Source organism: Centrocercus urophasianus, unplaced genomic scaffold (genome assembly GCF_019232065.1).
Source record: "Centrocercus urophasianus isolate 14NV4802_14NV808 unplaced genomic scaffold, USGS_Curo_1.0 seq_26, whole genome shotgun sequence".
Classification (NCBI taxonomy): Eukaryota; Metazoa; Chordata; class Aves; order Galliformes; family Phasianidae; genus Centrocercus; species Centrocercus urophasianus.
The window spans coordinates 15867482-15891682 of record NW_024884822.1 but is presented as its reverse complement, the minus strand read 5'-3'; the positions used below and the strand labels follow the sequence as shown (position 1 = coordinate 15891682).

The window sequence follows — 24201 nt, the reverse complement described above, 5'->3', positions numbered from 1 at the left end:
GGATGTTCAGATTTGCAGCACGCACTTTCATCTAACTTCCTACAGTCATGAATCACATGAAATCTGTATGAATCTTGCTATTGCCAAGCCTTCTACTTCTCTGAGGAATTTGGTTGAAATTAACAGTTGAGTTAGAAAGCTGTTAGTCAAATGTCTATACAAGGACTTATTTCTTAAGGAAAAACTGAAGTATTTATCTTCAGTAAAGACATTGCAGTATCTAAGTGAAGTCTTCAGGAGTTGGCCCGTATTTTGTTGGAGGAGGATGGAGGAACAACTGGGGTCTGCAGGAAGCCCTTTCTTATTCTGACATGGCTGTGTGTCCAAGTGAGCTTGTTTTGGTAGCAGTATCTTGGTAGCAGTTGACTCTCATTTTATTTCAACTTAGATTGCTAAACTTGAAAGAGAGAAGACTCAAGAAACAAAGCGTATCCGTGAAGTGGAGCAGCGCAAGCAAACTGTGCAAATCACAGAGCTAAAAGCCAAACTCCATGAGGAGAAAATGAAGGAGCTGCAGGCTGTGAGGGAGAACCTCATCAAACAGCATGAGCAGGAGATGACACGAATGGTGAAAGTCCGAGACAGTGAAATCCAGCGTCTCAAGTCAGCATTGTGTGCCCTGCGGGATGGCAGCAGCGATAAAGTAAGGACAGCCCTGACTATTGAGGCTCGTGAAGAGGCCAGAAAACAGTTTGACTCTGAGCGCCTTAAGCTTCTGCAGGAAATTACTGAACTTAAGTCTGCCAAAAAGCAGGTAGATGAGGCCTTGAACAATATGATCCAAGCTGACAAGATCAAAGCAGGTGATCTTCGAAGTGAGCACCAGTCCCACCAGGAAGCCATTTCTAAGATCAAGTGGGAGAGCGAGAGGGATATTCGCCGCCTGGTTAGTAAGCCTTCCCTGCACCAAAACATCTCATGTATTTTATTCTGTAGTGAGTTTGTCTCCTTTGCTTTTCAATTTTTTTGGTGAATCTTAGAACTCTGCAAAGCAGCTCAGTCTGAAGAAGTAACGAAAACCTCATGTTGCTGTATCTCTGTGGCTGATAACTCACAGTGAGTCAGTTAGAGCAACCACTGGGTGGGCAGCTAATACCACAGAGTAATGGTGATTGATTTCATCAAGACCTTGGCTTGCCAAGATCCTAATATATCTGCCATGCGAAATATTAGAAAATACATCTGCACTTGAAGTTATTAGTTTCTTTAACCCTTATGTTAGTGTCTTAAACACATCAAATCATGGCAAGAGGGAAGAGACCTTTTGCTTTGGTCTTGCCATAGCATTCAGTGAATTCATACTAATGAGAATGGGTAAAAAGAACCTATACCAGTAGTAGTGCAAGTGGCTGTGTTTTTTGTATAGCTAGGGAACTGGGCCTGCTTGCAATATTGGAACATTTGGCATGAAAACTGACAGTTCAGTAGAAGGAAACAGTGATGTAAATACTGTCAGGAGTGGTATTTTTGATTTTAAAGCATTGTGGTTGAACACTGATAGGGAGCTATGCACCCCCCACTCACACATTCACCTCTCCTCTGCTCCCACAGTGAGGGGGTAGAAATAATCGTATAGTAACAAGTTATAAAAAACATTGAGGTAAGGAGAGTTTAAGAAGTAAAAGAGAAAAAAATCCTAAAAACCAAGAAGAAGAAATGCAAATGATGCAAAACAGAGTTGCTCACCTCTGGCTGACCAATGCCCGTTCAGTCATTAAGGCATGGCAGCCCCAGCTTAGTCTTCCTAGTTTTACTGTTGAGCACAGTGTCAACATGGTATGGGTATCCCTTTGGCCAGTTTGAGTCAGCTGTCCTGGCTGTGTCCCCTCCCGTTTTGCACATCACATTGTGCTCAGTTTTGCTTTGTGTAAGGCTATCAAAGCTGTTACTGCAATGGTGTACAGTGCGGCTGACTCCTTGGAGTATATTATTTTCAAGCCTGGGTGGTAAGACTTAGCAGATTTAAGTGGTGAACACTAGTAAATCCTATTGTACTATATTCACTGAAGCTGAAGTGCTTTTGTTTTTACACACTTAACATTGTTGCTCTTGTGCTTTTCTCATCAGATGGATGAGATCAAGGCTAAAGATAGGATCATATTTTCCTTGGAGAAAGAATTGGAGACACAAACAGGCTATGTGCAGAAACTGCAGCTGCAGAAAGAAGCTCTGGATGAACAGCTTTTCCTGGTGAAAGAGGCAGAGTGTAACATGAGCAGTCCCAAGAGGGAGATCCCAGGAAGGGCCGGAGATGGCTCAGAGCACTGCAGCAGCCCTGTATGCAGGTTTTACTGACTTCTACACAACGTTTCTCTTGCTTAAATGTTGTCTTGGCCCCTGGGAAAACGTTTAAAAAAATCAGTACTGCTTTGAAAGTATTGATTGATGAACATAACTATCCAGATAGCCTGCATCCTCAAAAACAAACAGAAATTGGGAAGATGGGCAGAAAGAAGGCTGTGGGGAACCTAGGAGATTTGGAGAGTACCTCCTATTTCTGTCTTGCTTTATGCATGTGCAGCTATTGCTGTCATTCACAAGTGTAGCAGATATGCAAATTCATGGCCTGAAATAGTGATGGAACATGTGGTGGGAAGGCATGGCCAACCCAGGGGAGTTCAGGTGTATGCAATGTGCCTGATTGGGTGGAAGGGGTGAAACCAGGATCCACCCCTTCCCAGACCTCATTTAAAGGTTGGCAGTGGAGGTGAGGGGATCTCACTGGAGAGCCCTGCATATGAGGCCTTCTAATGATAAGCAGCCTTTTCTTTTTTTTTCTTTTTCTTTTTTTTGTGTCCGTGGCTGCTGTCTTTGTTCTTGTTTGCTGCAGCCGAAGTCTTTGTCACCCTGCTATTCTGCACTTCCCATCACGTTACAGCATTACAACAAGGAATGCAGCTCCTTGTGACTAAGCACAGTATTTACCCAACAAGTGTGTATGCATGCGCGTTTTTACATATATGTGAATGAGGAAGAAGAAGGTAAAGAAAGTTGATACTGAAAGGGGTGTCCTTACTTTTTTGCCTGACTTACTGGCCCAGCAGTGTATAGGAAAAATCAATTGAGACTAGAATATTTCAGCTTTGGGGTTTTTTCCCCCCTGTAATAATAGTTTAAAAAAAAAAAAAAAGCATCAGGATCTTTTTACTATTTTTTTAGAAGTAGAATTTTTTAATCTTAAAATTTTCTCAAAAGTAGATGTTTTCTTCTCCCAAAAACTCATTTTTGCCAAGATGTGTGATCTTCTAAAAAACAAATAACAAGTACAATTTGTTGGTTGTGTTGACTGGTATGTAGCTTTGGGTGATTGCTTTCCCAAATGTGTTTTGAAGAATCAGTAACTGTGTTGTGTTGTTACTGATGAACAGGACTTGCGCAGGAACCAGAAGAGGATAGCTGAGTTGAATGCAACCATCCGGAAACTGGAGGACAGGAACACGTTGTTGGTTGATGAACGAAATGAACTGGTATGTGAGCTTTGTGCCGTCAGATAGGGGAGGCCAGGAACTGTAGGGCAGATGAGGAGAGGAGTCTCCAAGCATGTGGTAAATGTGCCTTTTCTATTCATTGGGATTGTCTCCTAGGGCACTTGGGGTGGCTTTTCACTCCAGAGTTACTGAGTAATCTCAGTAAAGTTATATCAGGGCGAAAGTCACAATGGAAGAGTATTGTTGGTTTCTGTGTGACTGCGTTCCTTCCTTGACCTTCTCAAGAGTTCAGGAGCATGCAACAGTATATGGTGATGTAAATCACATGATGCCTGTAGTCCTATACTTGAGAAGAGACAAGAATCAGCTATAGATAGAATGGACAACAGTAAACTGATTTCTGTGTCTGATTTACTCTTAGGTGGTGATTTGATCACTCGGTCTTTTTACTTCCATGATTAAGAATGAGGGTGCTGAAATTCGATTCTGATATTTTATTTATTTTGTTCTTCAGATAGGAGTCTCGGTGCACTCCTTTCATATCAGTATGGCTGGCTTGAGCCTCCTCAATATTTTTAAATTAACATTTTCAAAATAACAAGTTTGTGGTAACAGTAGAAATGTGTTCACATGCCTCTCTTCAATTAGGAAAAGCTCTCAGATTTCTACAATACTGAATAGTTTGTAGCTGTCTCGTGCCATTAAATCTTCAGCCTATTTTTTCACAGAAAAAAAACTTTTTTTTTTTTTTTAAAAAAAAAAGGCTTCAAAATTCTATCTTGCATAATGTGACTATAAAGAATACATACTAAATGTGGGCAGGAACTGTTGGAAATACCATGTTGTAAGGTAAGTGAGTCACAGCCTGAACCACTGATGGAGCACCTGGGAAAGGACCGGTCAGCCCTGTGAGCACAGCTGCAGCAATTTACCTGTGGGACAGGAAGGGGTGGAGCCTGGCTGCTCCTCTCTTAGACCTCACTTAAGGGCTGACTGCCAGTGAGCCAGGATCTCTGGTTGGAGTTCCCTCCCTTGTGAAGTCTTTCCTGTTTGCCTAGGTCTTTGGAGATGGTGAGCACCTTTCCTTTGTAACGTGGTTCCATCCATGCTGGTCCCTTTGCTTTTATACTCCTATATCCCCTTCCACCACGTTAATCTTTCTGATTGTAGCACGTGTGCTTTGAGATACAATCAGACTGGCAATAGCTTTCTTCATTCGTAGGGTAAGGCAGGTAGTTTTGCCAACAGTGATGCTGTTGGAAGATGTAACCACCTCCTACCAGCTCCTCCCTTTCCTGTTAGCAGAAGGGGTCTTCAGGCACTTGCTAGCTTCAAGCAAAATCAATGGGTAAGATGATATGATGATAAAAGGAAATGTGCTTAACTCTCCTTAACAGCTACAGGGAACTCTCTCAGTTTTTTTTAGGGCAGAACTGCATCAGGCAGGAACTTCCTAGTAATGAATGGTAATACAGAGCTGATTCTTGCATTCATTAAGTAGATAATCTGGGCACACATCATCTTCTTTATCCTTCCTTAGGAAAAGAAACGTTGTGTATTAACACTGGGTTTTACCAGACAGAGCTAATTTTGTGGAGGAAAAGAACTTGGTTAAGACTCTAGCTGTATTAATACTGGGACTTCCAAAGATGCCATAAGATACTTTGCTTACTTTGTAGTTTAAATGACTTTTAGTCAATATTTGTTCACTCAAACATTCATTGTGCATATGCATAAGTTCCTACGTAAATCTGTCTTTTGATGAGAAAGTCCATGAGTTTCTTGAAGATAAAACACGGGTCTTGGTTTCGTTTACAGTTCTTGCAGCAGCTTTGCAGTTATCTGATAGTGTGTCAGTTTGCTTCATCTCTATAAGTGAGTTTTCCATTTGATAGAACTATCAGTAAAAACATAAGCATTGCTAGGGTAGCTTCACCAGTTCCAGTAATCACTTTGCTTGGTGTTTTAGTGTGACGGGAGTCCTATAGGGAAGATTAACAAAAAATATTTCTCACAAAGGAGAACTATATCTCTTATTTGGACTACTTACCATTATTAATTGCTACAAATCAATTGTTATCAATTCAGCTGAAGCGTGTCCGAGAAGCTGAAAAACAATGTAAACCTCTCCTGGAGAAGAACAAGTGCCTCACAAAGAGAAATGATGAACTGATGCAGTCTTTGCAGCGCATAGAAGATAAACTCAAAGCAGTCACTAAAGAAAACATAGAAATGGTCAGTATTGAAGAGAAAATTGCATATTACTGCATGATATGTCTGTTCTAGTGGAAACGTTTGCATGGTGAGTGCATACGTGTGTGTACTACTATGGACAAGATACAGCAATGGTTAGGTTTGTGCATAATAGCCTTACATAATGTTGTTTATTATGCTTGTGTGCAGTATTTTTGAGTGAACGCATAAAATCAGTCTTTAATATCCTGAAAACTATATTTGAGGCTGAATTAGAAGTTGTATTGAGTTATGTTCTACTCTACAAGGCTAATCAATTTTAAGACTCTGCAATTCACCCATGCCCGGAAGACAGATACACTTATTGCAGACATTACAAATTAGAATTCTTTTTCCATGGCAGTCGTGGATGGCAAATCACAGCCCCTTGGCCTCTCTCACAGCAAGCAGGAGAGACTTTAGTGATCATGCATTAGACATCAGGGGACAGCACCACCAGTGCATATGGGTGCGCATGGCAACTTAGTTCCACTATCAAGAGTTGCCATCTGTTTTTAGTAGCGTAGATGCACAAATTATGCAAGTTAGCAGGCTGTGGGTGGCTGGAATAATATTCTTGGGCTATAGGTGTTTCCTCTTCCACACGTGCTCAGAGCAGGCAGCACACAGTGTTCTAGTTAAAATAGTTATGGTGCCTCATTATTTCCCCTTCCTCTTCTTTTGGCAGGATACGAGTTTTTCACAAAGCTGAAATGTCCAGTTGCTCACTGTATATGGTCAGTTGAGGGGTATCAGCAAATGCGTGGGGACATGGAGCAGATACTACTGGGATGTCCCCTGGACAGGGGATAAATATATTTGCCATGCGGTGGGCCTCTGAATGCATGTGACTTTTAAGGGGTAGAAGTTAGATTACCACAAAATAAATAGATGTAAGTCCGTATTGTTCTTCAAGCAGAACTCAGCCTTTCTGTGCTGCTTTGTTGTTAAGAAGGTGCTTGTGGTTTATAAAACTTGTATAGCTGATACTATGAATTATAAAATTACAAGTTATACAAATTATTTAGCAGAAGCATATTAATATGATGGTACATTCTAAATGAAAAGCTCCACTTAATTTATAACTGAATGTTTGTTTTTGTTGTTTAATTGCTGGATCTTATTTTATCTATGTCTTCTTACCACAGAGAGAAAAAATGACATCGCATCCTCCACTAAAGAAACTAAAATCTCTCAATGACCTGGATCAGGCTAATGAAGAACAAGAAACGGAATTTTTAAAGCTTCAGGTCATAGAACAACAGAACATAATTGATGAGTTAACAAGGGTATGTCCAGAACACCAGGAAATTAGCAGCAATTCCTGTACAAAGTTAACTGCTACTAGTATTTCATATTATGAATAGAATTCTGAGGTTTCATATCTTCCTTGCTCTTAACACCTATGTAGCTTTAGATGTCAGAGTGTGTTGGTGTGGACTAACTGCTTTTTTAATGGGATGTTGTCTCTGCAACTTGAAAATGTGACATTTATGTGTGAACTGAGCTGTAGAAATGAACAGACTGAACAGTGGAGCTCAGGAACATACACACACCTTTGCAAGGCAGGGCTGTGACAAGCTGGCGTATGAGGTAACCATGCTGCTATTAAAATCTTCTTGGAGAAGAAAAATGCATGCACACAACGCAGTGCCCTTTGTGTGCTGGGAAAGAGCATGGTGCTAGTGGTTCTCTAGTTCTTATGTTGTATCCTTTAACACTGACAATCCCTTTTTCAGATAACTTTGCATTTTGTTGAGGGGAAGGAGAAAGATACTCCAAAGCAGGCTGTTTCTTCTCCTAAGGCACCATTGCTAGAAGTGGTGAAATCAACATGTGTATCTCTTAATAACTCTGAGACAGAGGAAGCACCACCTTTGCAGTGAAAGCAGTTTGCTTCCCATTATGAACCCAAATGGGTGCCCTGTGAAAGCCTCCTGGTGACTTTCACAGGAAATTGATCAGTGTCTGTTGTCTGACAGCCGCCTGCCAAGGCAGCTACACAACAGCAGGGGCTGCTTTTCTGCTATTCCCTCTTCATCAAGTGATTTTTCAGGTGGCAGACAGATTTAGGTATGAATCTTCCCTTCTACCTGGAATCATATTGCTTCTGAAAAATATAGCAGTCAGTGGAAAAGCAATGACTTATCTCATCTGTAGGTCTAACATTCTGGGGCTGCAAACAAAAGAAGATAGAGGTAAAAATTGAGTCCAATAACTTTTCAATCTCACTTTCCAGGACAGGGAGAAACTCATTCGTCGCAGAAGGAGTAAAAGGAGTTCAAAGCCAATTAAGGTAAGAGGAAAAACTATGAATTAAAAAAAGATATGTAAAAGTTGATTGGCATCTTCTGTTCTCGTGGTTGTTTTTTTGGTTTTTTGGTTTTTTGGTTTTTTGGTTTTTTGGTTTTTTGTTTTTTTGTTGTTGGATTCAGATTCCTTTTGCTGGTAATAGGGCTTGAAACTAATCCTTCTCCAAATTAGAAACCCATACTGGCTGTTTCCAGGCAGTTTCAGAAACCATGTTTTTCCTTCTTTAGAGACACGTGATAGACACAGTTTTGGGGTATGATGATGATTCCATGGACTCTGAAACATCCTCAGTGGCCTCATACAGAACAGACAGAACACCAGCAACTCCGGATGATGATCTGGATGAGGTAAGATCTGACTCGATTTCCATAGGCAAGGACAAATCTTCAAATGATTCTGACTTCAAAGCAAGTGACCTGGGTTTTATTGCTGCATATTGGATGGCAAGTTCTTCATTAAATTCGGCCTCGTTTTCATATACTCAAATACTGGGAAGTTCTCTCAAAGTCTAGTCCATAGACTCTACAGCTATGACTTCATTGCAGTCTGAGGTGACTTCTTCCCTCTCATCTTCCAAGAAAATGAACTTGCCACGCTTCTTTTTAGCTTAAAGACACATAATTCAATTAATTCTACATCCTTATCACTTCTCATTACAGCAGGATCACCATAAAAGCTGTTCTAAATCAAGATCTGTAAACCAACTAATGTGTTTAATACCTTACACTTGTGTTCTTTGCTTTGGCAGTGCTGTGCTGTCTAGTGCTTAGGCGTGTCCTTTCTCTTTCCTCAGAGTTTAGCTGCAGAAGAATCAGAGCTGCGGTTTCGACAGTTGACAAAGGAATATCAGGCCCTGCAGAGAGCTTATGCACTACTGCAAGAGCAAACAGGAGGCGTCATAGATGCTGAAAGAGAAGCCAAGGTCAGTAGCTGTCTGAGAGGCAAAGCGTTTCATTACTATCAGAATGTTTTGATTTCTCGTAGTGGCATGCAAGGAAAAGGAGATAAATATTCATGGACATCTATCTGCTGCATTTCACTCATTGGCAAGTATATTTCAAGAGAGTGATGACTGAAGATGGACACAATTGCTTTGTTTACAAGGGTCTGTTCTCTGGCTGTTTCAAACCCTTGTGTTTAGACAGACGTGTCGAAGCAGCTGCTTCTGTAGTTTGGCACAGAGTCACAGAAATGGTCTCCTGTTTTGCCCAGGTGTGAAGGGGTTGGATTTGTGTGTGTGAATGGAGGCCTGTGTTTTTCCATAAAGGCATAAATTGCACCAACTTTAGAAATACCCACCTGAATGCAGCTTTTTTTTCCCTTTTCTTCTTTTCTGTATCTGTGGCTGCTGCGTTTGGGCTTGTCCTCACTTGTTGCAGCTGAAGTCTTTGCCATCCTGCTATTGCTGCTATACTTTCCATTGCACTGTAGTGTTACAGGCTCTCACTAGGGTCTTTGAGTAGAGTTTCACACTGAATATCTGGCCTTCCATTGCTCTGCTCCAGTTTAGACATGTTTATTAACAGACTTGAGTGGAACTGCTGCTCTGTCCCCTTTTGCCATCTGTATGCATGTGTAAGGTGACACAAATATTACAGAGCTAGGATCTTTGTAGTGATTACTCATTCCCTAGAAATAATGGTGTAGATCCAGACTATTTTGTTTTTCATTTTTTTATGTCAGTCACACTGCTGTTTTGGTTGTTGCTGAATGCTGTGTTTGACTTTGACAGGCTCAGGAGCAGCTCCAAGCAGAAGTCCAGAGATACAAAGCCAAAATAGAAGATTTGGAGAAAACTTTAGCACAAAAAGGACAGGTAAGCACCTCTTGTGTATTTTGTTTTTCCTGTTTTGTATCTTCACTCTGTTTAGAATACACCTAGCACAATTTCATTATAGACTTCCCCAAGATGTATTATTATTACACATTCTCTGTGTAATAAGCAGGCAGGTATAGTGTGCTTAGAAGCCTTGCTAAAGCTTGCTAAACTAATATGCTGTTGTTTTGTGATCCATGATTTGTTTACTTAGGATTTTAAAACCTGAGTATTGTGGTTCCAATTTTCAGCCTTGTGAGGTTTGATTATTCTGTAACAGAACTGCTTCATTCAACAGGACTCCCATTGGGTGGAAGACAAACAGCTTTTCATTAAGAGGAACCAAGAGCTTTTAGACAAGGTATGTTCCTGAGTTTTGCATGTCTGGAGGAGACTCAGGGGAGGTTATGTTATTGCTCTCTATGGCTACCTGAAGGAAGGTTACAGTAAGGTTGTGGTTGGCCTCTTCTCCAATGTAGCTAGTGATATAGATAGAGGGAATGGCCTCAAGCTGTGCCAGGAGAGATTGATGTTAGGAAAAGGTACTTCTCCGACAGACTGATCAGGTGCTGCTATGGGCTGTCCAGGGAGTTACTGACTGGGAGTGTTCAAGAAATGTTCAGATGTTGGACTGAGGGACATGGTTTAGTGGGAAATACTGATGATAGGTGGACAGTTGGACTGGATGATCGTGGAGGTCTTATCCAACCTTGGTGATGATTGTGTTCACTCTGTAGGTAATCTTGATCCTAAAATACACCTTTTGGATGTTTACTCTAGTGTTTACAAGAATAGTGTATGGATAGCATAGTGTATTTGAATATGAACAGGATATACAGATAGAGTGATGTAGATAGATATGGCCGCTCCAGCACTGATAAGACACTGTTGGTAGTAGTTCTTGATGATCCTAGTCTAAGACTTGGAAGTTTTGCTCAGCATTACAGCTCTGCTGTTAACATTATGCTGTTGCAGCAGTGTTTCGAAGAGTTTGCTGATGCTGCCTCAACAGGACGATCAGAGCTGAGCTTCTTGATATGAAATGGCAGCAGAAATGAAGTCACCCTCTAACATCAGGGCTTTTGTACTCCTGGTCTCAGTATAGTCCATATGTATGTTTGTTTGTTTTTTAAGGGCTTGAGTCACCCCTAGGTCCTGTGAACTTGAACTGCTCTTTTACTTGAAGCATTTACGTGTGCATATGTATATCCATATATTTGTATGTATGCATTTTTAGTCATGCAATATAAGCCCATGAAGGACCTTAGCATTGCTTGCGTATCACCAACAGTTACAGCAGTGGCTGTACGTATGACTGCCATCAGCATGAGGCCATTAACACCCAGCAATGGATCTCCTAACTTCTTTCACCTCTCTAGATAGGGCATCCTAGCTGTGTTTCTTCCCTTCCATAAACAAGTCTTATAAGTCTCCAGCCCTGTGTCATAATTCCCCAGCCAGATGAATTGACCCAAGGGGGCTCATTTGGGAGCATGTTGATACAGATCAACTGTCCTGGTATTGGCTCCACTCGGAAAACCTCATTGCAAAATATAGATCCTAGCACTGACCAGAGACTTGTGGAAGGGAGCAGGCTATAGGGGATCAGAGGTGGAACTGTCCAGAGCAACGAAGTTGTATCTAATTGGCCAGTGCATGTTATTCACATCTATTTGCTAATTGACAGAACTGTTCTTGAGGAGTGCTCGAATGAGGTAGGATAGCTGCTCAAGTAACTGCATCCAGAGACAGTTGTCCCTGTGTGCTGACTGTGCTACACACTGAGAATCTCTGATCAAGCCCAGGACCTCCTCCAAGGCAGGACCAGGTGTTCCTGATAGGTGCTTATCCAGGCTGTTTGCAGAGTCCTCTAAGTCTGTACAGTTCCCCTCCAAACCATCTATTCCAGTGCTTTACCATGAGAGCAATGCACATTATAGTTAATACAGACTAATCTAATAGCTAGCTTGATGTTTCCATCAGCCTTCCCACTGATGTTCGCTAGGATTGGATTCCTTTAGGAAAACCTTTAATGTGAGCATTTTATGATGTTTAGCAAGGTGAGCAGAAGTTCACCTGTAAATTATAAACTCTTTGAGTTAACGTGGCAGCTAGAGAATCATCTCTAGAGGTTTGGATTTTACACTGCCTATGCTGTCCGAACTGTTACGTGACAAATACTCAGTGTCTCATGTAACAGTCATGCAGATAATGAATTTATGTATATCTATTAGATAGAAAAACTGGAAGCAGAAAACAACCGTCTGCAACAGGAGCTACAGGATGCCCGGGACCAGAATGAGCTGCTGGAGTTCCGCAACCTGGAGCTGGAGGTAGTGATGTTCTGCTTGCAGTAGAGCTGGTAGCAGATGAAACCAGTTCACTCACACTGGACACCAACTTTGACTGTTTACACCAACACTGTAATGATATGATAGAGAAACTAATCAGTGCAAGCACGTTTATTTGCAGTTTGTGGGAATATGTGGGCTCTAGTGTCCTGGAAACAGTAACCTCCGTACTTGACTCATTTTGGTCCGAGCCAGATGCCTAGTAAGCAAGGCTAATCTTAGCTGATTAACTTTGGTGTGGCTGTGCAAAGTTATCACACTTGTAGGTATGTTTTTTCTAATAGTTCAGAGCGGTCTGTTGTCAGCATGCTTTGTCCTTATTGCTGGCCTGGAGGATATATGCACAGTGCTGGCCAGAATCTATTAAAATTAACAGAAATGAATTGGATTGAAATGACCCAGTGAGCAAGATTTAAACTCCATCCTCATGTACTTTACTTAGGGCTGCATCCTAGTTGGCAGCCAAAATTGCTGCTGATATCCAGTTGTGGTTTTTTTGTTTGTGAACTTGTTTGTTTATTTTCTCATGGAAATGAAGAATTGAATTAAATGCTCACAAGCCAGAAATGTATTTCAAGGTGAAATTTAATCTTGTGTGCTTGCCTGACTAAGAAAAGGAATGTGAAATAACATCTTCAGATTTTTATTTTTCTTTGGCCTTTTAAAATAGGTGTTTGTAGATTTTAGGCAGTGAAGGTGTATAAACAGCTATGTTTATCAACTTCCTTGAACCTACTGCTTTCCATGAGTAATAGAACATGTGATGTGAGGATGGGCAAGGATGTAATCCAAGTATCCTTGTAGTCTTAAGTAAAATATTTGCTCGTAAAGGTAGTACTATCAGCAGTGTATAGTTTGTTTTGTTTTTTTTTTTTTCAACACTTTACTGAGCAAATCACTTTAAATGACAGTCTTAGCCGATGACAGACAACTTGCAAACATACATAATTCATCAATAAATAACGTGCCGTAAAATAATTAATTGGAATTTAGGATCCTATGCTACTCTGCACTCTATTCTTAGCCTAGAGTCCTGCCATTAGATGTTACCAGCAGTTGTCAAATGCTGATGTAACGCTTTTCTCCTACTGTGAGGAGACTAAGTTTGTGGAGCATGATATAAACAGTAGCCGTGGCATTTGCTGAGTTCTCTCCGCATCTCATTCATGCTAACATGCTCTCTGGTGTCGTCTTCATGAATATTCAGGAAAGAGAGAGACGGTCCCCACCATTTAATCTTCAAATTCACCCATTCTCAGACGGTGTGAGCGCTCTACAGATATACTGCATGAAGGAAGGGGTGAAGGTAAGTCAGTTTCATTGGGCAGGGCTCACTACAGGAGTGGCTGATGCTGTCCGTGTAATCACTTACGTTGATCTCTGCAAATAACTCCAGTCAATTTTCAGGTTTAATCAGTCTAATGAAACTTGTTTGACATATGGAGTTGTAGTTTTCAGTATGATTACAAAACCTGGTGCAAAAGCAATTTAAATCAGTGTGTGTTGCATTTCCATGTTTTATCTCAATGTTTTTCATAGGAAGGACAAATAATGCAGACATGATAAAAATGTGCATGCCTTGCCTTTATCTTATTTTCTGTTTGCAGGATGTCAGCATCCCAGACCTCATAAAACAATTAGACATCCTAGGTGATAATGGGGTAAGTTAAGAGGGAGATATTTTCTCTTTGCAAGCTACATTCTGTACAGAGGATAAGTGAAACCTGTAACTGACTGTTTTCTAAGGTATTTGTTAAATCATGTAATATTGGAATTGTTCCTCTAGAGAACATATACCTTTAACTTTAGCTTTTGTTGGACCTCTATAATCAGAGGATGTGTAACAAAGCAGTAGCTTTAACAGCTGGTTTAGTAGACTGGGAAGAATGCGTGTCCAGAAGCCAAATGACATCTGGAACCAGGCCTGACTGCAATCCAGGCACTCAGCAAAAACTTGTGATGAATTAGTTTGGCAGTATAAGCCCACCACATCTTCATCATGTCTAGGATTTCTCTGAAAGAAGTTTCATAAATAGGCAAGAAATACCAAACGCTGTGTGGCTTTCTAAGCAGACATTGCCCACTTTAATCATCCTTGTGAAAGAGAATATCCTTTATCTGTGGTCAACATTAGATATGCCTTAAGAGTGCATAAGAAATAGTAAAAGAAGGATCGTGATTATCTCTGTGTGTACTGAAACAGATGAGCTTTAGCTTAATTGTTTTTCAAGAAGTTATGGAAATTTGGTTTAGAGAAACTACCCCAAAGGCAAATGGGTCTAACTTTAGATTTCTTCTGAGGTGCAGCAGTGTGAAAACATAGTCCATAGCTTGCGAAGAAATAAAGCATTCTTCTTTCTTTATGTTAGCAGACCCGGGACACTTTGATGTAGACCTAGTGTGTATAGCATGGATAATCTGTATCCATGTAGGAAACTAGGGCTAATTTTGATTCCTTCTCTTCACAGAATTTAAGAAATGAGGAGCAAGTGGCTATAATTCAGGCTTCCACTGTGTTGTCTTTGGCAGAAAAGGTAAAATGTGTGCTTGCTTTTCTCAAGTCTTATCTAATGACTCATATAATGCTGTCAATTTTCAGCTCTGTTGTTGGAAATACAATCAAACTTTCTAGTACAGGAGGCAATTTCTTGGAAAAAGAAAACCCTGCTGGCAGTATTTTATATTAGTGTGCATCAACTAGAGATTTTGCAAGGATAGGAATACCTTAATGTAAATGTAATCACAGTCTCAAACACCTTGCTAAAGTGGCAGAGATGTCAGATTTACCAGACACGAGCAATGTGGTCAGAATAGCTGGAAATACAAAGTAAAATAAAACATTACTTGCCTAGAAAACACAGCAGGTTACAGCTCTCATTGTTTTGCCTGCAGTGGATTCAGCAGATTGAGGGAGCTGAGGCTGCTCTGCACCAGAAGATGATGGAACTGGAGAGCGATATGGTAGGCAGACTTTCTTTGAATGACTTCTTAGAAATATGTCACATTTGATGTGCCACAAGCTATTAAAAACTGGTCTTTTGGCAAAACACGTATGGAGGCTTTCTGTGATTATTAGTCCATGAAGTTTCTGTTTCATGTGCAACAGCAGAATAAAGGAAAGAGAAATAGTTGACATTTGAGAACTTTTTTTATCAAGATAACTGTTTATTAAAAAATACAAAGACTCAGATGCTGCTTGGTGATTTTCAGAGATGTAAGTGACCACACTCTTTGCCTTAATGTTAAACTTAAAGTTTAAAAGTTAGTAGTTGTACTGCATTTTATTCTCTATAGATAAGTGGGAAATAATTTTCATGCTGTTTTATTTCATTGTGCTTTAAACCTATATAATCTTTAAGGTAAAACACTCACAGATAAACTTGCTACAGTACTTCTATACTACTCTTATTCTAGTTAGTGGAAGTCTTTTAAAATTAGCCTACCAGCATGAGTTGGCATGTCCATACTTAAGTTGATTAAGCTTAAGTTGAGGACTTAAACGCAGCATCTTTCTCCAAATAACATGGTCATGAAAATGCCTGATTCAGTTCCTGTTCAGTTGATTGCACTCTCACACTTATTCCAAAATAAGATCAACAGAAGGTGTTGTCCATGCCTCCAGAGCTGCTGTCTGCACAAAAACTGAAATGCTAAGCGGCACCACTAAGAAAAGAGATTATAGATTTAGCTTTATGTAGATGTATTATCATGAAAAGCAAACACAGCTGTTTTTGTTCCTACTCTTCTATCTGAGATAGCCAAATACCAATAACCCTGCAGTGTCAGCTGTAGATCAGTCTTCTAGTCCTACCTAAGTCAGATATCTGTTGATTTAATAAAACTTCCCAAGCATTTTGAGTAACTAACTCATTTTTCTGTCCAAATGATCCTTTGTTGTAGGAGCAATTTTGCAAAATAAAAGGTTATTTGGAGGAAGAACTAGACTACAGGAAGCAAGCTCTTGACCAGGCATACATGGTATGTACAAAGGAAGTGCTACAGCATACATTGGTTTGCACTGTAGTGCGACACAGGCTCCATCTGGATCAAGAAGAGAGGTTTTTGCTTTCCTCTTGGTATCTTTTATCTGACACACTACCCATGCATCTGCAACACTTCAAAAGGACGCCTAGGATTTGCTGGCACATCATAAAAAGGCAGAGCTCCTGAAGTCCAAAACTCTTCTGTCATCTGAAGGCAGATGTTGCTCATTAATGTCAACATGTCCAAATGGAGTCAGTGCAATCAACTAGAACTCAGATCTGGAATCTTAGAGGGCCCGTTTTGTGTGTGCCATAGCAAGAAGATGATGTGCCACAAAGAGCAAGATTTCCTGCTGTAAAACACTGCTGTACCAAATTCTGATACGTAGGTCTGGTAACCAGCCACACAAGTTCAGCATATTTGGTTTGTCAGTTAATGGCAATACTCATGACTAGCAGGGTTAAGAGCAAAATTAGTCTAGCACTGACTTTCAGTCTGTCTTCTTTTGTTTTAAGGCTTATTTCTAGTGCAGTGGGTCAGCTTTAGAGGTGGTGAAATATTCATCTTTTTAATTGCAATTATAAAATACATATGAAAGTTTTGTCCAACTCCTGATCATCACTATAACCAGTTAAAAAAAAAAAAAAGTCACCAAGAGATGTCAGTGACAGTATTAGAATACCATGCAAATGAAAGTGCGCGCTTTTTTGGTTCAAGCACTGGGCCCTTCTGTAAGTTCTGCTTGTCACACTCCTGCACGTTTGAGCACAGGGACCATCATGCAGGTGCCTCAATCTGCCACAACTCCCTGTCCTCCCTTTTTTTTTTAAAAAAAAAAAAAAAAAAAGTTTTGTCTCTAACTGACTTTTGGTATTGCATCGACCAGAGGATCCAGGAGCTTGAGGCCACCTTGTACAATGCTTTGCAGCAAGAAACGGTGATAAAGTTTGGAGAACTGCTCACTGAAAAACAGCAGGAAGAGCTCAGGACAGCAGTAGAAAAGCTAAGACGCCAGATGCTGAGGAAAAGCAGAGAATATGATTGCCAGATTCTTCAGGAGAGGATGGAGCTGCTCCAGCAGGCTCATCAGGTAAAAAGAAAAAAGCACATGTGTATCTATGCAGTTTTGCAGTGTAAGAGTAAAAACTGAGGCCAAATCTGGGCAGGCTCCAGGTCACGGGCATGCCTGACATCTAGTTTCCTGAGTTGTTTTATACTTCATGTCTTTACTGTGCACGTAAACCCTTTAATATTAGCTCGTGGAGTGGTCTTTAGAAGTATTTTGAGTCTTAAAACTCTAATCCAAGCAGTTTTCATCCTTAAAAGTGGCTGCCCTAGTTATTGGACTTGTCTCAGTAGGAACTGCATAAATTGTTCTGGTGCATGTCACATAGGAGAAGTATCTTTTTCCTGCCACTTCTGGGTTTCTCCTGGTTACTGGCCATCTGTCATAGGCTCTGGCTAAGTAGAAAAAAGACACAAAGACTCAAGGTCTCATTTTTGTAGTCTGTAACTCTGTGGGATCATTCTTCCCATTGTGCTAAACTTCTAAGTTGTATTACGCAGTTTTTGTAGAAGTATCTATCTCTGTTAAAACCACACTGAGTATGAGTTTAGCACACCCTGCTAACCACAGAATTAGTGTTAGCCATAAACATTTAACACTTCACATCTGATAACATTTTAGTCCTTTTTTAATACATCATACTGTGAGAAATCTTAATTTTGATATATTTCCAACAGTATAATCACAACTGTACACTTTCCATATCTTTACCACAGGATTAGTAAAATCAATACTATCAAACATCCACTGTTGATGCTAATTCCCAGTGTTTTGAGGATGCAGTAAAATACACACAACATCATGTTTTGAGTGGTCATATGTGAGGTAAAGTCACTGTTAGGCAGGGCTAGTGGCTGGAATTGTGCTGCTCCATAAGTTCATACCTGCCAGAGAAGTGAACTCGTTAATTTCTGGGCTTTTGTCACTTCAGATGTTCGGTTGCTTTCAGCTGAGCAGAGCTACTGAGTCTAGTTGCTTTCTTTTCTAATTTCCAGAGGATCCGAGATTTAGAAGACAAAACTGACATCCAAAAGAGACAAATTAAGGATCTGGAGGAAAAGGTTGGTTTTGTTTTGTTTCTGAAGCAGGCTTGTTTTGAAAGTAATGACCTAATTCTTTTGAACTACGTGGATTTCTTCTTATACCTAAATCAGCTGTACATTTTAGTGCTTTTCTACTATGCCTTTTTTCAGTTTTTGCCTTTTAGTGTATTCTGACTTTAATCTTAGAGTCTCTTCCACAACAGATTGTTTCATTTTAGGAAATAAATTCTGAACACTTTTTAATTATGGTGAATGATACTGGGCCAAATGTTGAAACCTTTATTTGGTGGTGAGAGGCTGTCTTGGTCTCCAAGCAGTACATCCATTAAGGCAGGGTGATGGTAGTGAGCAGGAAGGAGCAAATGAAGCTCAGTGAAGGTACAGAGACTGTCCTTTGGGAACTCAGGTTCTAATGCTGTCTTGTTTACTGAAGTTTGCAATTGATTATGCAATATGAATGCAGTACCAGAATCTTGCTCCTGGCCGACCCGTCAAGTTGCATATCCACATTCTCCCTATATATACAAAGATACACATAAATATATACAGAGCTGTGCTGCTTTTTTCTTTGTCACATCAACTTGTCTTAATTCTTGATAGGTTAGATAGGATTGCTGAAGAAAGATCAGTGTGGGCGCATCATAATCTTACCGTTGATGTATTTTCTAGGAATGCTGTACTGATGTAAGATGCATCTCCAGTGAGAGCTTTGCCCATGTAGTCGTGTTAGTGAATATCAAAGTACATATGTGAGCTATAACCGTGGCTTTATCAGTACAGTGACTGTAGTGCCAATGAGCCCCCCCAGTCTGTATTATGTTCCTTAAGTGAAACAAATGAGTTCAGTGTAAAACTTGATATACATAATTCCTTCCACTTTTCTGTCAGTATTTTCATGACACAAGAACTCGGTGTCTGTCTTTCTTGAGTATACAACATGGAAATATTTCATAATCTGTAATGAAAATCAAAACAAAAATAAAATCTATGCAGTGGTCATATGGAGACCTTGAGTACGAGACTCTTTAGTGTCAATATTCCACAGAATTTTTTATTCATAAAAATTCACATTCCAGGAGATCATTCATGATTAAAATGACACATCCAGTTTTTTCAAAATATAATGGTTAGGTTTTGATATTGTATAACACTGTGTATACTTACAGTTGCAGGTTATTTCCAGCATAAATGACAGGCACTGTTTTTTTTTTTTTTAACCTACTTTAAAATACTACTCATGCTAGTTTTGATGTCCAGCTTTGTATCTTCCATCATTCCACAGTGGCTTACAGTGACAGCTGAATCTCAGGCTTTCAGTATGGTGCAAATTCTAGTTTGCCACCAAAATAAATCACATCTGTTTGTAATGTGGCACTTTGAGATGTAACTAGGGAAATACAGTGTATTCTGAACATAGAATTACTTTACTTGTCCTTCAGAGTGCAAAAAGAACTAATCCTGGTGCTTACAATGCCATGACTTCTTATTTTTATGCTGTCTTTTTCTTCTGCAGTTTCTATTTCTATTCTTGTTCTTCTCTCTTGCCTTTATTCTTTGGCCTTGATGTCAATGTGCCTCTTGAAAAGGTAAGACTTATTTTTCTCCTCAAATCTGGTACTTCTTGCGCTGTGCTGAGGATCAGACTTTGTGTGTTCTGTGCACGTCCAGAGTCAGGAATCTGGGAAGTCGTTGTCAATTTGTAATTTGTAAGTTCATTGTGGAGAGTGATCACTGCTGATCTAACAGGTGGCGTTGCAGCCAGACCAACACTGTCCAACATTCTTGAAAATGAACTGACAAAGCTTGCTAATTATACTATGCCATTTGTAATTGCAAAAACTAAAGCCAACAGGAATTTCATAATATCAAATAATTAAGAGAACAGCAGGTAAAATTCACTGTGCCATCTAAGTTTCTGGTTCTTAGAATTACCAAGATGAATACCATTAGGGTGATCTTTGCAAAACTGCTTGACTTCCACTGGATGTATGTTGACTTTATTAACCTTACAAGAGACTTCAAACAGATCTATAATAAAACAACAACAAAAACTTACAGCACCTCCTTGAAATAGACGTAAGGAACAATCTGATAACGAGAGAACTTTGGTTTTGTTGGAGCGCTGCTCCAGTTTGTCCTTTAACAGTCTCTCAACTCTTAGAGCAAACTGATACAATTGCAGATGATTCCTTCTGGATTCTTTTTCTGACAGCATTAGGCACAGCTCAATGTTGTTCTTTTGAGATTAGGATGGACAAGCATTTGAAACAAGTTCAGAATGTAATGTGTGTGAATGAAGCCGTATGCAGCATATTTAGCATCCAGACCAGAATTCTCTTGCTCCTTCTGGGAGTTTACTACCTGCATTTTTTTGGTGCTTGTGTATGTACATTTTCACTTGCGATTGCATAAAGAAGTCTGGTCTGCCTCAGTCTCACACTCAGTGAGTTTTACCATGTGGATTTTAACGCTGAGGAAGCAAAGAAAAACTAAGCTGTTTTCTCCCACAATTAAATCTGAAACCCAGAATTCTTTTCCATATTACAGGAAAGATTTCCTTGAACCAGAAGTAGTCTGCATTTGACTCATTACTGAATCAGCCAAAGTCCTAGATTTGGGGTAAAACCACAAATGTATCACCTGCTGTCATATCTGGTAAATTTTAGGCAACTTTGGTACAAGAGTTACTGACACTGACAGTTTTCCATGGACTGATGTGTAGCTATTTGCCTGAGGATACCTGTGGGAACTTCTGTTGACCAGAAGACTGTACTCTGTAGTGTCCAATAGATGGGGAGCAGAAACAGTCTGCCAAGGTAGCTGGTAATATAAGAAAAAAATCCTTTCACCTTTCTGATAGATTCTGTTTGTCAGCTGGATAGGTAGGCAGTGAACTTATCACTTATCTGATACAGATGTTCTTTTTCTTATACTTTTAGAGCACCCGGCCACACAGATTTGTCCCTAGAAAAGCAAATGCTTCCAACCCCCCAATGAAGAGAACCTTGTTTACATCTGTTTAAGAAAAACAAAAAAACAAATGAACAACCTGTAGCCAAGACCACAACCACCTTGTATTTTAAAGCCATCACTCAAGATTCATTAACGGACAGTTCCTGTCTAAAGCTATGATATATGCTGCATCTAATGAAGTTCTATATGTTGAAATTACAAAAGGGGAAGAAATATAAACTGTCAACCTACTTTGCTAAAGAAAAACTTAAATGGAATCAGCAAGGATCCGCTTCCAGCTGATTGAGTCAGAGTGTGTCTTGGGCATGGAACCAAAGTTACAACAGAAAAATCTATCCCTGCTGTGCAGGGCAGTTGTTTAAATCTGATATCCCACAAACAGATAAATAAGAGGAAAGAGCAGGAGAAACGCTTAGGCTGTGCAGAGAGATGCTGACCATAAGGTGTTCTGTTCGAACTGTCGGACTTTCTCACTGCAGGGAGACTCTTTCTCTCTCCCTTTGGTGTTCACCTCAGGAACAATGACAGCTGCAATGTGGGGGTAAAAAAAAAAGGAGAAATGTATTCTGGCTTATTGCACTGTGGGCAGGACAAACCACCATGTTTTGTATTTGAGGTCATTATGAGGCACCATTGCACGTGGCAGAGGAAGGGAAGAATCAGATGTGGGGCATAAGGAATATTTCTGGCGGAGTTGTCTTATCTCTTCATACTCCATGCATGAAGAAAAGCCTGTCCTTTGTCAGATACTTCTCAGACTTCCATATTTGGTTTCATTGAAAGAATAATACGCTGAGGAGCACTGAATTGAACTTACAGTGTGGCTTCTGAGAAGATGTGTTCAAGGGGAAAGGAAAGAAAGCAGTCCCCAGTATCTATGTTGTATGATCCTCAGAGCATCAGCTTTCAGATATTTTGTTCCAGCCTTGATCCTACTGAGCATAAGAAGCCCTTATAAATATTTTGGTTTGGCTTGTCAAATGGATTTTGTTAGCTGGCTTCTTGACCAAGAATGTGTTTACCAAATAGTGGGGAAAGCCATGTGAAGATATCTTTACTAGATATGAGAAGTAGTGTCTTTAGTCCATTTAGATATTACCATAATAACTAGAAGTCATTTCCATTTCGAAGCATTATGCATCTCTTTCACGACCAAGTCTGGAACCCAGTCCTGCTGTCTCCCTAAGGCAAGCAGTGCCCTCGCAGCTGCGTGTCCCTTTAGTCGGTAAAAAGCAAACCCCAAGGAGAGCTGGCACCTGCAACAAACCCTGCCAAGCTTCTGTGTCTGTTGGATGCACCTTTGCTTCCACCTTTCCTTTCTTCATGGTGTGCTGTATGAGCTAGGCACAGCAGTGCACTTCTCTGCCTCTGTTTTTTATTTCCCTGGAAACAGGGTCTTGCCTGTGCAGACTTCAGGTTCCTGTGGCAAAGCTTATTTGAGCTGTGTCTTCCACAGCGGCGCCTTAATTTCAGCTGGGAAAAAAAAAAAATGGATTTCCATGTAGCAGTGTAGAAGACAGCCTGTGCGTTACTTAAACCTTCAAAAGAGGGCTCATGTGTTCCAAATGTTATGCGCACAGACTCTGCATATTAGAAGCTTTAAAAGTGCTTTACAAAGAGTCTTGCCTTTGCTTGCTTGTTCATTTTCACAGATGAAGCAACTGAGGCACAAAGCAGTGAAGTAACTTGCACAACAACTCAGTAGGGCAGAAGCTATTCCTCGGCCGTAGCAGGAATGAAGTTCATCTAGTGCAGAGGATGCCTGCCCCTCAAATGTTTTGGAGCTGGAATAGATTTTACTCATTAATGTCCAACACTGGGTTCTGTTTGTCAGAGACTGAGAAGATCCTCATTTCATGCATGTCTGGAATTTCTGTTGAGCCCTCCATTAAAGGTTAGCAGCTACCAGCAACTTTCTGCTCCTTAAAATTAATTTAAATTGCGAAATGAATGGAGCTGCGTGAAGCAGTCCGTTTTAGTCAAGGGGTTTACTGAATTCTGCACTAGCTATATGTTGTTTGGCCCCATTTTACTTTATTTTTTTGTAACAGGCTTGTAGGCAGGTATGTTACATGAATGCTGGTATGTTTGCATGCTCTGTGTTGCAGAAGAATCTATGGATAAGGTTGGCCCAAACCTATCACCTGTGCTTTCCAAGGGTGCTGCTGCCAATTCATCATGAAACTTTGGAGTCAGGCCCTTTGAGAGCCTCCTCCCACATTTGTGACACATTGGGATCACTTCACAATTTCTTAAGTGCAAAAAGTTGTTTTTTCCTGTCTGGTTATTCCTTCTTCCCATTTCTACCATTCTCTGCTGGAGCACAAGTTTGTTTCGTATTTGGCTGCAGTAGTATGTGGGAAGTAAATGCAGCCTGGAAACTTTTCCTTAGACGTTATAATGCCAGGCTTGTCTTTAAGAAGCATGAGTACAGCATGTGTTTTCCATGGTGGTGCAGTAACTTCCATCTCTGCTTTAGTTTAAAAAAAAAAAAAAAACTGGAAATGTGTGTTACAGACAATCACAGGGCAGAAGCATAGCAGATAACACTGTCTGGTTTTAGAACATGCCTTGCTGATTTTGTGACAGGCTTCATTATTTAGGCCCTATGACCTGTGCTGCGCACATCTTGTGCTCATTTCTCTTGCCTGATTTCCCCTCCCTTACTCTTTCTTGTTATATGCATGTAGGTGCTGTATTTCCAAGGGCTGAGGGAGGGGTGGGAGGTGGCAGAGCATCCACAGGGTACTGTGGTGTGACACGTAAAAGGTTGCAAACTTCAGAAAGATTGCTAGAGTCCCTCCAGAGAACTGAACAACAGCTGCTTTATTCTCCTTGCAGCATTACATGAGCCATGCCTAAAACACACTTGCTGGTAAAATACAAGTTTCCTCCTCTCTGCCTGACAAAAATGAGTTTGATACAAAATGTTTGGCTAAATATACATATGTATCTATATTATATAGATACATACATATAAGTATATATGCACATC

At 40.3% G+C, this 24201-nt stretch overlaps 1 protein-coding gene across 2 annotated transcripts in view; it reads left to right on the top strand.

Annotated features, from left to right (window-relative positions):
- The window catches only part of JAKMIP2 (janus kinase and microtubule interacting protein 2), a 37676-nt gene extending 13756 nt beyond the window's left edge, over nt 1-23920 (top strand). The window contains exons 3-21 of one of the 2 annotated variants that reach the window (XM_042826237.1): nt 389-886; nt 2068-2277; nt 3369-3467; nt 5517-5663; nt 6809-6949; nt 7900-7956; nt 8201-8320; nt 8767-8895; nt 9706-9789; nt 10088-10150; nt 12024-12122; nt 13348-13446; nt 13748-13801; nt 14609-14674; nt 15033-15101; nt 16041-16118; nt 17011-17214; nt 18186-18251; nt 22859-23920. In XM_042826237.1, coding sequence (XP_042682171.1) covers nt 389-886; nt 2068-2277; nt 3369-3467; nt 5517-5663; nt 6809-6949; nt 7900-7956; nt 8201-8320; nt 8767-8895; nt 9706-9789; nt 10088-10150; nt 12024-12122; nt 13348-13446; nt 13748-13801; nt 14609-14674; nt 15033-15101; nt 16041-16118; nt 17011-17214; nt 18186-18251; nt 22859-22891 — 2316 coding nt within the window. In that variant the 3' untranslated portion in view covers nt 22892-23920. Of the gene's footprint in view, nt 1-388; nt 887-2067; nt 2278-3368; nt 3468-5516; nt 5664-6808; nt 6950-7899; nt 7957-8200; nt 8321-8766; nt 8896-9705; nt 9790-10087; nt 10151-12023; nt 12123-13347; nt 13447-13747; nt 13802-14608; nt 14675-15032; nt 15102-16040; nt 16119-17010; nt 17215-18185; nt 18252-21172; nt 21845-22858 lie in introns of those variants that run through there. The other variant, XM_042826236.1, reaches the window with a different exon arrangement.
- The last annotated feature ends 281 nt before the right edge of the window (nt 23921-24201 follow it).